The sequence below is a fragment of the Aethalodelphis obliquidens genome, unplaced genomic scaffold (genome assembly GCF_003676395.1).
Source record: "Aethalodelphis obliquidens isolate GAN/ISIS:26980383/991018 unplaced genomic scaffold, ASM367639v1 scaffold14, whole genome shotgun sequence".
Classification (NCBI taxonomy): domain Eukaryota; kingdom Metazoa; phylum Chordata; class Mammalia; order Artiodactyla; family Delphinidae; genus Aethalodelphis; species Aethalodelphis obliquidens.
The window spans coordinates 36,809,140-36,822,277 of NW_020837958.1; the positions used below are offsets into that span (position 1 = coordinate 36,809,140).

Genomic DNA, 13,138 nt, shown 5'->3' on the forward strand with positions numbered 1-13,138 from the left:
GAGAGAGAGAGAGAGAGAGACACGGGCGCAAGGTGAGGCCAGAGCTCCAGCACAACACTTCCCAGTTCCCCCACCACTGGCCAAGCCCCGCCAGGGCCTCCACACGTGTCTCTGCCAGGCAGGCCAAGCGGGAAGGAGGCGGCAGCACCCCGGCCCCCACGGGGTGCTAAGTCAACAGCCTGGCCCGCACCACGGCCAACCCAGAAGCAGAGCAGTCTGGGAGGGGGTGGGAGAGCATCTGGGAGAATGTGGGCCATCGAAATGGTGGGTGAAAGACAGAAAAGCTGCAGCCCCGGGAGAGACCACAGCGAGGGCCAGCACCCCAGGGAGCTGCACTGGCCTCATGGGATGAGCCCCTGAGGCAGGACAATAAGGGACAGGAGCCGCACACCAACAGAGAGGTCTCAGAAGGGCCACTGCTGGGCGTCTCCACGCTCTCCACACTTCAGAACCCCAATCTGCTCAGGGTCCTTGGGTGGTTTCCTAGTGCTCATAAGATGACCACCAACATCCTTCTGCAAGTCTGGCCTTCCCCTTGGTCTAACTGCGCACTCCTCAGCTCCCGGGCACCCCAAGTCCCAGGCACACCAGGCTCTTCCAGTGCCTTGTAAGTCCTGGACTCCCTTCCTGCCACGGGGCCTTGCTCTTGCGGTCTCACCGCCTGAACCGCCCTCATTGCTCCCGCCCACGCTCCCACCAACTCCCATTCATCCCGCAGATTCCAGCTCAGACATCATCTCCTCAGGGAAGCCCTTCTCTGGCCGCTAGCCTGGGAGCAGGCTCTCTGCCATTCACTCACTGGGCCCGGCTTCTTTCTGCAAAGCAACAATAACAATCTACTTCATTCTCTCTCTCCTCCTAGACCTTAGGGTCCATAAGAGAACAGAGACCACATCCATTTGTGCTCACCCTGGACCCGCAGCCTCTAATCCAGAGCCTGACACGAATAGACCCTCAATAAACATTTAAGCAATGGGTAAATATACAACATGAATGAGCATGGCCAGTAGGTCAGAAACTCATTACTGGGATAAACTGTCCGTTCTGATTTATGTCAAACTCCCTCATCTTCCTCTGAGAATGATCCCCTTGTATATAACACCAAGAGCCAGCAGAGGGCAGAGCAGGAGGCAGCGGAGGCTACAGGGGGCAGGGCGGGTGGGGCTCCTGGAAACCGGAATCCCAGGTCAGCCAGCTGGGTGAGGGGCCTCCTCGGAGCTGGGGAAGCCGGGGCCGTGGAGAAGACCCAGCCCGGTCTGGAGTGGCAGCGGGGGACAGCGTTCAGCTGAGTGGCTCTTGGAACACACCATGGCTGCTTCAACTTTCAAAGCCCTGAGACACAATTTTCCTCACTTTACAGGGCAGGAAACAGACCCAGAGAAGGTAAGTGACTCGCTCATGGGGACCAGCGAGCAGATGACAAGTGAGCAAGCTGTCTTCTGACTTGGGCCGTTCGCTCTGTCTCAGAGAGGCTGCAGTCCTTCTGCGGGGCTGGCCCTACCTGGCACACAGTCGGTGCTCAAGAAACACCTGCCAAAGTGACCGCACAGCTGTGACCTGCCAGACTCTCTCAAAGCCTCTACACGTTGGCCCTGGCGCCAACTGGCAGGGCCCGAGGTCCCAGGAGCAGGCTCCCCTCCCACGGGCAGCCTCGGATGGCCAGGTGCCAGGCTCCACTGGATGCAGAACGGCGGGGGCCTTCTCTGCAAGGCACTTCCGCCACCCTTGCGCCGGCACCCACAGACGAAGCACGCGGAGAAGGCTGCCAGGTTAGGGTGGGGCCGGAGGCCAGTTCCATGTGGAGCAGAGCTGGGACTGCCTCCCAGAGACTGACCCTCCCCTGAAGGGCCTCTCAGGTGGAGCACAGACACGCCAGCTGTGGCCCGAGCTGCTGCACTGAAGCGCACAGGGGCGTTACTGTGAAGGGGCCCCGAGGCGAGGCAACGACCAGTAAACTGAAGGGGCTGGAGGCAGCATGCCCTGAGGAAGCCGCAGAAGGAGGGGAACACCGTGGCTCCCTCCAGCTGCAAAAGCCAGATGCCTGCAACCTTCTTAGAGCCACTGGCTGATGGAGAAGCCCCCGTGGTTGCCGGCACCAGCAGGGGGCAGCGGGGACTGAGTCTGAGTCCTCCTTTCAGGCTCAGAGAGACCAACCCTCCGCTCAGCCCAGGGTCCAGAGCAGGAAGGAGGGTGCCGAGCACTGGGAGGCAATGGAGCCACCCGGTCCCCGGGCCCAGGATGGGCTGCCGCGAGCCCCCTGGCGAGACCCAGGGTGTACAAACACAGACGGGGGCTGCAGGCTGCTGGCTAGCACGGCTCCGTGCCGCACCGGCAGGCCAGAAGCCAGGACACTGAGGGTGTGGGGAGGCAACAGGTGTCTGCCATAAGAGGCACTGGGCAGGCGGGAAGCTGAGATGGATTCCTCCCAGGAGGCAGCATGGGCGGGGAGCAGACTGTTCTGCTCCTGGGAGCTGCCTCCTGCTCTCAGGGAAATGTTTCAGATCAGAAACCTGGACTTTTGAACTCCAGGGTCCATAAAGCTGGACCTTCTGGCCCCGGCACCGGACTCAGGAGCCCAAGGCTCCAGGTCCCAGCCTCCCTCCGCCTGCCCCACTCAGCTGCCCACCTGGGCCGGGAGTCATACTCGGCCTGGGCACCCCTGACAGGATGAGCCCCCCGCCTACTCAGGGCAGCAGGAAGTCCCGGACGGGCTCCCCAAAGCAGTGCTGGGGTCTAAAGCTGCAGCGCAGGGGCCTCCCCAGGCTGTCCCAAGGGCGGGGTTTACCTTGGTAGCTGGCACTGCCGCTGCTGCTGAGGTAGGACTCCACCAGGGGGGCCTGCTCCTCCGACTGCCGGGCCCGCCGGCTCCGGGGCCGCCCGTCGGCATTGGCCTGCACCATCAGGGGCTCCTGGCGCTTCTTCTTCTGCTTCTGCTCCAGCAGGGCCCGCTACAGAGGCAGCGGACAAGCACAGGGGTCGGCGGGCCCTGAGAGGGCCGACCGCCTCGCCCAAGGGAAGGTGCCCAGCCTGGGACCGGAGAGGACCTGCTCGCTCGGCTCGGTTCCAGAGGTCACAGTACCGTCCACAGCCCACCCTGGCCTCATGTCCTTGGTGCCCCAAGACGTGGGGTCCAGTGGAAGCTGGCAAGTGTCAGCCCAGGCAGCTGCCCTGGCAGGATCACGGCACAGACGTCCAACTGCGGTCACCCAAGCTGCCCGCCGGCAGAAGCCCCAGATGCCGGGGCAGTGCTAATGCCGAGCTGGTAAAGGAGAGAGCTTGCCTCTCTTCTCCTGGGAGGGGCCCCTCTCCCCACCAGACAGGATCACCCCAGGAAGGAGGACAGCCTTCCCCCCGGCCCAGACTCTGGCCGGGATAGCCAGCGCTGACCACCCTTCCGCCCGGCTCCAGCCTCACTCACCTGCCGATCGAGCTTCTGCTGCCGCAGGTTGCTGCCCTCATCATCTAAGACACTGCGGACGGAGAGACGAGTATTCAGGGCCTGCCCACGAGGAGCCAGAACAGCCCAGAGGCCACCCCCAGCCATGTCTGGTCTCTTTAAACCCCTCCCGTCATGGCTGCTGGGCATGGGAGGGGGAGGAAAGGTGAAGCTACTATCTGGGAACCAGCTTGAGACATGAAGCCATGAGCCATCTTTCTGCCACTTTGGGTACTTATCTCCTGCTGGGATGCCTGCTCCCCAAGTACTTCCCAGTCCGCCCTGCCCCAGTAAATATAGAGGAGACATTCCCCTTGGGTCCATGAGAAGGGCCAGGCCTGACTGAGATCCAGAGGCATCAGGCACAAGCCAGGCCCGAGGCTGGGCTTCAGACGCAAGAGCCTGTCCCTCCAGCTCCATCTTTCCGTCCTTTCTGGTGGAGGTTGGGTCTTCTGAAGCAGACTCTCTCCCCACCCGTTTAAGGCAAACTCCTGGCTCTCCAGGTGGTAAAGTGGAAATGCTGACACTGCCCACCCCCCGCACCGCCCCACTTAAAGAGGACTGAAGGTCCCCTCATTTGGGAGAGTGAAACTATGACACCAACCAGTCCCTCGCGAAATGGCTAGGGCTGGGTGCAGATGTGCGCAGGGCAGACACAGCACAACAACGCACAGCGCATCAACCGGCCACCAGGCCCTTTCCCTGGCCACAGACACAGCGTGGGCGGCTGCAGGGCATCAGATCCTTGAGTCCCTACCTACGGTGTTGGGACGGGCAGCATCATCTCGCACAGACCAGCTCTGCTGCCAAGTGAGGCAGAGCACAAGTAGGGATCCCCAACCACTTAACTTTGTTTCTAGTCTAAGACACATGCATGAGACCTAGGCCCAAACCTATAAAGCCAAGGTCAGGACAGCTGCGTGGGGTGGGGTTGGAGCCTGAGGATCTGAGCTCTGGGAACTCCAGGCTGCCCTGGCCCAGTTATTCCAGAGCCTGACCCTGAATCAGACCTTGTGTGGATGCCTGCACAGGTATGTCCAAGTGTGTTGGGTTTGTGTGTGAGGCTGCAGGAATATCTCATGCGTGTGCACTGGGAGATGTCCAAATGTGTGAGGGCATCTACATGTGTAAGCACATACCTGAACATAAATGCATGCAGACACCCGTTTAAGAGGTGGGTGTGCTTGTGTGTAGCTGAGTACAGTACACATGTAAGGGGGAAAGATGAGGTCACATCACCCTGAAGACAAGGTGAAGCATTTCCACCTACTTCTGACAGCAGTAGCCCTTTCCAACTGGAACAATCGACCTGAAACGTCGTCTCAGCTCAGGCAAACTACTTGTGCTGCGGAAGCCAGCCAAAGGGTGGCAGCAAGTCCATGGATTGCAGACAGCCCACCACCCACCTCTGGCTTCACCTCCCTGGCCACAACCTGTGAAGACTGCATATTTTGAACTAGCAGCTGTCCTACCTACTTGCCATCGGGGAAGGACTTTCCTGATGCCCGTGGGCTGCTCTACACGCAAGAGGAGCCCCAGCTGTGATCTGGGGCCCTGCACAGAACAGCCTCATTCACCAAACCCTCAGCTGCCAGAGCACAGGAGAACACACTACTCAACAGACACGCTTCTAGTCAAGGCCTCAGTCTACCTAAAGTAGCCCACCTGCCTAAGAGCGCACAGCTGCACACGGCCTCCCTGAGGGCAATGTCAGGCCCAGAGGACAGGAATAGCTCTGGAAAATCCCAGCTGGCTGGGGTGGTGAGTATCCCATCACAGAAGGCCGCACCACAGGCTGGAGGGGGGCACCAGGGTGAGCAGGGTGCCTGGGAGCCCTGTCAGGTCCGAGAGGCTGCAACTCCTCCTCCTGTCTCTCCACCTCCAGTCCATGGCCTGACTGGAGAACGCGAGGGCGAAACGTCTTCAAAGGGTGAGTGTGCAACACCACTGTCCACTGTGGTCTGTGGCTTCCAGGATATGGGTGACAACTACAGTCTGGCTCTGTGTGCCACCTGGCCGAGAGGAGCAACGGGGCCTGAAATCCAACTGCGCCCTGCTTGCCAAGCTCTGTGCCTGGCCCACACAGGGAGGCCTGCCAGCTCAGGCCTGTCCTGGTGGTTGGGCCACAGGAGCCCATGTCACCCCCACAAGGCAGTGCCAGCTCCTCCCCCTCCTGCCAGCAGGAGAGGCCATTCCCTGGCTCACCGGGATGACGCGAGCCACTGCGCTCTCACAAGACAGGCCCGGGGGCAGTCCCCCGGGTTGTCCCCAGCCCTGGGCTTGGCTGAGCAGGACACAGACGATTATTCCCACGGTGCCGACACCATGAAAGGCGCTGACCCCTAACATGGAGGGGCGACATCCCGCTGAGAGGTAAGCTCGCGTTAGCAGTGCCACCTCCAAACTGCCGGTCACGGTGGCTGCTCGACTCAGCCATGAGGGGAGCACGTCTTCCTACCACAGGCCACTGTCCCACTTCCATGGAGTTTCCACGCAGTTCCACGAAAGCATCACTTCCTCTTCCTCTGTCCCCACCCCATTCCCTGACGGGGGAGAATGACAAAGAGCCTTAGGCTTTAATAACACTGGTCAGCAGGTACGATTATAGGCAGAATGGACTTAGTCACTGGCCTTCAAAGAAAGACGGATGAACACAAGGGTGAGGCTTCTGAAGAGATTCCAGAAACTCAAGACACCCCAGAAGTGCCTGGAGAGCCACCCACCTCCTCTTCCCTCACCACCAGGCACGCTGCAGGAGTGGACGATGCAAGGCTGGGAGAAGCCACACGTGCTCGGTGAATAAGGACACGCCTGGCTGAGCAAGACCCATCCAGGAGGGCCGGCGATCCAGCCGAATGAGGAGGCTCCGAGAGCGGGCAGCGCCACACGCAGGACAGCAGGCTCCTGGTACGGCACGGCGTTTCCAGGAGAGCCGCAGAGGCACCAGGTGGACCACGAGAGCCGCAGAGGCTCCAGGTGGACCACATCACCCAGCAGAGGCAAGCCTGTACCGGGTGGCGCTTCTGCCTGACAACAACGCATCCGGAGCACACTACATCTGTCCCTGGTGAAGGACAAAGACTCCCCTGCACACAGCTGAACAATGACAATAATGACGGCGTCTCCAGGGACAGCAGAACGGAAGCTCCTCTCTCCTCCGCAGCAGGCCCAGGCCCCCTCCCCTCCCTGTCCACCAGATGTCCCTGCCTTCCCATCTCCTGTGACGGAATCTCTCCTAGGCATCTTCCTTCCTCAGGACACACCCAGGCCTGCCTCTTTCTGACGGCACTGTTCTAGACAGCACTAAACGATAACCCTGAGAGCAGACGGTAATGGCTTTTTAATGACTCAGGCTCCTATAATGGAACCACTGCCCAGCCCAGGCTGCCAGCTGCAACCCTGCCAGGAGACTCAGACAGGAGACAGGGCACTGACGGATGGGTCTTCCAGCTGACCCTGGCGGCTCCTTCACGACGGTCACCTCTTGCTGAGGGGCGGACCAGGGAGGCCCAGGGAAACACCAGTCACTGGTTCATGAAGGCCAGAGAAACCTGGTCTGCTGTGTCCACCCGTCCATTTGCTCTGCCCAAGGCCAACCAAGTGGCCCCCTCACCTCCCAGGAGACAGCCCCTCCACATCCCCTTGCTTCTTCTGAGGCGCCAGACAGGTATCCGAAGAGGGAACCGTGTGTGACAACAGAAGAGTCAGGGACATTTCCCCCACGGCTGGAACAGCCAGACTTGGCCAACACAGTTAGGAAGCGGGTGCCCCCTCTCTTAGACCCCACCTCCATGCTGCAGCTCATCCACCAGAGCTGACCAGAGGCCTGGCGGCCAGGCCAACCTCAGGGCAGACCCACTCTCCACGCCCACTCCCCGCCCTCTGCCCTCCTTCCTTCCCCTCAGTCACAGTGGAACCTGCCCCTGCTGGATTCAGGCAATCAGGGAAGTGGGCTGTCAGGGGAGGAAAGACCACCCAATGTGCCTGGCTGCAAACTCTGTGGCGCATGCCAGACCCCACCCGCCCACCCAGCATGTCTAGATCTTCTGCCGCCGAGTGGCTAACTGGAACATCGCGGGAAAGACACACGGTGGGGCAGCTCCAGAGGGGAGAGGACCACGCTGCTCGCAAGAGTTCCAGCCTCACAAGATGAGGCGTCTCCATTCCAGCCACTGGCTCCCAAACTCACCAGGTGAATCCAAACTGCTGGGGGCACTCAGCCTCACCTGATAATTCAGACCTGCTGGGGAAGATGCCCCACAATGAATCCTCCACCTTACACTTCCTTTTTTAAAGCAAGTGACTCAGGTGATTCTACTGCTCAGCCATGCAAACAGAGACCAGGAGCCAGAGCTGGGGATCTCTAAAGAACAAAAAAGAAACTGAGGAGCTGCCCTAAGGCTGGAAGCATGCAAACACAGCCTTCTGTTCAGATGGGGGAAGAAATTACAGTGTGCAGATCAGTGTGGCCCCAGGTAAGACCGTGTGGAAGGGGTCAACTGAACAGCTAGGAGGGACGTGACCGTTAGGGTCAGGCCAAGTGTGCAAGTCAGGGCACACATCCACGGACCTATCAGAAAAGACAGGAGGACAGTACAGCCAGGCTTCCACGTGGAGCTGGAGGGACCGGCAGCGATACCATGCGGGGGAGACAAAGCCACGTAAGCGGTGTGCCAGGCCAGTCAGACGGACAAAGGTTCTGGCAACAGTGCGTCATGCCATCATCAAAGGAGGTTTCTAGCATCATGCTTCTCTTGGTTAGCGAGTTTATCGATGACCTGACACAAGGCAGCCCTCTCAGCAGACTTACAGGTGACACAAAGTAGAAGAGATACTAACTGTTCACTAAGAGAGTATGAACTCAGAAGACCCTGGAAACCTAACAGGAAGTGGTCAAGTCTTACAGGTGGGCCCCCAAACCCAGGTCTTCCCACGCAGGCAGAATGGAGGAGACAGGGCTTGACAAGCAGCCTGATGAAAGAAAGACTTTGCGGTTTTGTTTACAGAGGCCTTGAGGTGACTGATCAGTATCAAAGCCATCCCACGGGGGTACCGAGGCCTGGAGGACAGCGACAGGAGCAGGGGTCCAGAGAGAGGGAGTAAAAGCCTCACTCTGCTCAGTGCTGGACAGGCCACACCCAGGCCCCCGCCTGCGGCTCCAGGATCCGCGCTGGAGGAGAGCAGAGACCAATCTGAGGGCATCACAGGATCCCTGCTCCCTGAATCATCTGCCAACCTTGTGCGTCCTCCTTCCACCCCAGGCAGCAGCAGGAAGACTTCCCAAAGACGCTCAGGGTGGGAGAGGAGACAGACTCCCTGCGGAACTGGGAGCGGAGATTCTGCTCTTCCTTCCCGTTGCCAGAAGTGAAGCAGTGGGTCAGAGTCTGGGCACCTCTGAGGCTCCGCCCAGAGGGAGAACTGAGAGTCAGAGTCTAGTTTAATAAGTAGTCATTCCATTCCCCGGTAAGCAGAGTGAGAGGAGGGGGATCCAGGAGGATGTTAACGAGGACCAAGAGGAGGGGAAACCCAGAGACGGGCTTAGGCTCACCACCGCAAGGGAGGATTTTCTAACGTTCTCATCCACCTGAATGGAGGCTGTTCGCACAGATGCTACACAGGGAGCATTCACACAGAGGACCGGACAGCCTGTGAGGGCCACTCCTGCCTGAGGTTCTCATTCTCTGACCTAGAGCTGTGCTTTTCCAGCAGCACTCAGAAAGCCCCATTGTGAGGGGAGAGTACTGCAGCCCTTAGGTGTGCTGAGAACACAGGTGTGGCACCAGGAAAGCCAGGAAGTCCTAAAATCCACCTGGGGATGCCACTTTGATTCAAAGTAGTGGGCATCACATCCATGCTGGGTCATGCCAGGCAAACAGGCTGCTCTCCAGATGCAGTTCCTGGTCTCCAGGAGTTCACGGCCCAGTGAGGGAGAGAGCGGGCAACGGCCGCAGGACTGTGCAGACAGAGCACTGAGGACAGGGCTGGCCATCACGCCCACGCTCCAATACACCTGTGGGCAGCAGGCTTTCCTGACTCTCAGGGCTCCACCTACAACCCATAAAAAGTTGTAAAATCATGAAGCAGGGACAGTTAATGCTCCTCAAGAACTCAGGTGAAGACAGAATGACAGAAATAGAAATCAGTAATAGTAATAATAGAAAAAAAGGCAAAAAGCTATTCCAACTGCTACACTTTTCAACTAAATGGCTCGCTTCTAAGTCAACGTGAGATTAATCTGTGATCATTATAAACTGAGTCACAATTACCCTTAAGATGATTATCACCAGCTGTCACTGCTTCAAAGAAAAGGAGCCGGGCCCAGGGGACGCAGGTGCAACCACCACAGAGAGAACAGAGCCCTCACCAGGAGAGCTAACGAGATATCGACCGACCTGTGGTCCCCAAGCCAAATGACACATTCCGGTCTGACATGAGGGAAACTCCACACGAAAACACGTGCACACGTACCCATCCCCCTCATCTGCAAGTGCACTGCCTTGCCGCCTTCCGTCCCACTTTTCTCTGTAATCAGGCAGGCATGTGGCTTTGACTGCAATCAGCAGCCCTGCTAGTGCAAAAGGCCATTTGCATCTCCTCTCAGCCAGATCTCCCCATTCTGGAAGTCTACACCCAAGTCCAGCGCTTTCCCAGGCACAGTACAGGCTCAGAAAGACCCCAGCAAGGCAGGAGAGAGTCTGGCAACTTCTGACTACAGCCCGCCCCCAGCTAGACACCTACCCTCCCTGCCACAGAGCAAGAAGGCAGGGTGGCAGAGCACTGGGACAGTGCCCAGGGCAGGGCCACAAGGGTGCCAAGCTGCTCCCTGGGGCTGGGCTTCGGGGCGGCAGGATTCTGTGCTCCAGATGGAGTGTGTGGGCTCAAGAAAGGAATGAGGGGATGGCATTGCTAGGCCTAGGCTGGGGCAAGTGCCAATTCACTCTCTGCAGGATGCCAGTGCCTGGGCACTCGCCGCCGGAGGACAGAGCCCTTTTCCAGCGACGACCCGACCTCCCTAGGGCCCTCTTTCCCAGAGGCAGGCTTAAGCCTCCCCAGTTTGAGGCAGACTTTCTCTAAGACCTGTGTACTCACTCTACAAGTTGCTTTGGTCCTTGGCTCCTGGGAGAGGCTTCCTTGAACCATGATCTGGCCTGGCCCCCAGCTTGCCATGATCTAAACACGCCGTCATATCCCAGCCCCATGTGCTGCCCCTGTCCTCCCTGCCTCCTGAGTTAGTCTGTGGCCAGCACCCTGCCATCAGCACCCCCGCCGTTCAGGTACTTCCCCAGCACTAGAGGCCTCTGAGCCCACAGGCACTGTCCAGGCACCTCTGCTGGGTGATTAGAAAAGGTTAATGATACTCTTTGTGGCGGCACTGTCTTCTGGAAGGGCCTTAGCCCACATGTTGTCAAGAAGGCCAGGATGCTCCGGAAACGACTTGTGCCCCCAGCCGGGATGCCCTGTGCAGGGTGACAGCCCTCCTAAGTCAGCACAGCCCCGGTCCCCTGATGGGAGAATCTCCTGGTCTATGCGAGACTCTGAGGTGTGACTGTATACGTCTACCGGAAACCCTGGGTTGACCCGTGTGTGTGCACACATGTGTGTGTGTTGGTGGGAGGGGCACCCACAAATTCTAACTTGGGAAGCCCTGAAGCCCCCAAAGGTGCTGAGATTAGAGACAACAACAATTCTCAAGAGAAACTCTGAATCCCCAGGCCAGTGACAGGCGCTTCTTTGTAGAAGGATCTGCTCTTAACAAGCCTCAGGCAGTTTCAGCTGGTTTCCATTTTGGATGCTGTCTGGACAGACTCATAGAAGAGCTCTGTCAGAATTACTTTCTATCAGTGACTGGAATCAGTTCACTTTGAGGGTAGGCTGTGATACAAGGCAGGTCTGGAGAGTCTGTGCCTACCAGCCACAAGCATGTGCACCTGGGCCAGCAAGAACATAGTGGACCTTAGCATTGGGCACCCCTTTTACACACATGCCTCTCAGGGGAGGCCTGGAGATAGCCCCGTAGCCCATGGCAACCAAGGAGCCAATGGGTGGCCAAGGATCTGGTGCTGCCATGGCAATGAGCTCTTTTCCAGTGGTAATGAAGAGAATGGAGTAGAGTGGATGTAGAAAGGCCTGCACCTGTGCAAGCCTCAGGGACCCCTCCCCCACCCCGACCTCCACACAGGCAGGAAAGCCCAGCTGTCCTTGGGGCAGACCACAGCATCAGGGAACACAGGGTGGCCATGCTTCCCTGAGTGTGCCTGGGTTCCTAGGTGCTCTTGTGCACGTGAAGGCAGTTCTCACATATTGTGAGTTGGTGTGTGTCCAGGTGTAAACCAGTTAGCAAGTGGATTTCTGACTCTCTGAAAGATATGAGTAGTCTTGTGTGTGGGTAGTGGGAGGCAGGTATTCCCAATATAGGATGTGTATGTGCACGGATAGGCAGGAGTACACCTGTGTGAGCCCGAGAATCTGTGTGTGTGTGTGTTTGTGTAGCAATACATGGTGCTTGTATATAAAAGCAGTCTGTGCTTTAGGTTCGGAATGACTGTCTCCAGGAATTCATGCCCTGAGTGTGTGAACTGACCAGCAGGAGAGTTTTGGTCCTGTAGATGCATGCCTGCAGATGTATGGGTGTGTGTACGCCGCTATACTGGCGTAAGACCGGTGTGCTAAGCCTAGGAGGGGGCTCAGCACCGTTCACTCCCTCCCCAGGCGGCCACATGGCACTGACTGCCCCAAGGCCCACACAGGCCCAGAGCACTGGCCTCTTCCAGCAACCCCGGCGGATAAGTGGGGGAGCGGAGCACGCTAGTTCAGTCCACTGGGGCCCCCAAAGTTGGGACAGGAAGGCCCAGAGCCTCCAACCCGCACCCCCGGGGCTGGGCCAGATGAAGAGGGTACAGCTGCCCTGCGCCCCAGTCCAGTGTCCCCAGCCAGCCCTGCGCTCCGAGTTCGGGGTGGTGGGCACCTTGGCCCGGCACCCCCGACCCTGCCCCAAGCCCTCAGCGTTGGAGGGTGGTGGGCCAGGCCCGAGCCCCCGAGTCGAAGAGAAGGTGGGGGCCGGCGCCCGCGTACCTGTAGGGAATCCAGTCGGAATGCGGCTTGGAAGTCATGTCTCTCGGGCGCGGGGTGGCAGCTGCGGCTCCGGAGGCCGGGGCCAGCGGGGGCCGGCGCGGGGGCCCTGCTCAGCTCCCGGGCCGCCCAGGGCCGCATCCTCCCGGGCCGGAGCGCTGGGCCCCGCCGAGGCCCGCGCTGCACGCCAGGGCCCCGGCCGCGGGCTCGGCGAGCGACTGCCTGCGCGGCGCGATGGGCGAAGCGGCGGAGTGCGCGGGGCCGCCGCCGCCGCCGCGGGCGGGCGGGCGGGCGGGCGTGCGCGCGCGTGGAGGCGGGAGAGGCCGTCCGCACCGCCCGGCGCCGCCAGAGGGGCTGGGTTCCGCGCCCAGCGCCCGAGCTCTGCTTGGTAGCAGCGGCGGCCCGCCCCCTCCTCCCTCGCCCCGCCCCCGGCGGAGACCCCACCCCCAGACCGGCTTCGGCGTCCCAAACGCCCCCATCCCCCTCACCGAAAGCCCGGGTCCCCAGGCTCCGCACACGTGACGGCGCCTGAGCCCACTTTGGGTGAACAGGTGCTGTCACTGGGCGGGTCTCCGACCTCAAGCCTGACTTTCTCCTTCTGTGGAACGGGGATAATTCTAACACCTGCCTACC

The 13,138-nt window shown here is 59.6% G+C and overlaps 1 protein-coding gene across 5 annotated transcripts in view; it reads right to left on the reverse strand.

The window, feature by feature from the left end:
- Positions 1-12,731, reverse strand: part of TUB (TUB bipartite transcription factor) — a 24,907-nt gene extending 12,176 nt beyond the window's left edge. For 4 of the 5 annotated variants that reach the window (XM_027115469.1, XM_027115468.1, XM_027115472.1 and 1 more), the window contains exons 1-3: positions 12,509-12,731; positions 3,419-3,470; positions 2,786-2,948 (exon numbers count right to left, since the gene is read on the reverse strand). In XM_027115469.1, the coding sequence (XP_026971270.1) occupies positions 2,786-2,948; positions 3,419-3,470; positions 12,509-12,546 (253 nt within the window). In that variant the 5' untranslated portion in view covers positions 12,547-12,731. The remainder of the gene's footprint in view (positions 1-2,785; positions 2,949-3,418; positions 3,471-12,508) is intronic. The other variant, XM_027115470.1, reaches the window with a different exon arrangement.
- Between the last annotated feature and the right edge of the window lie 407 nt (positions 12,732-13,138).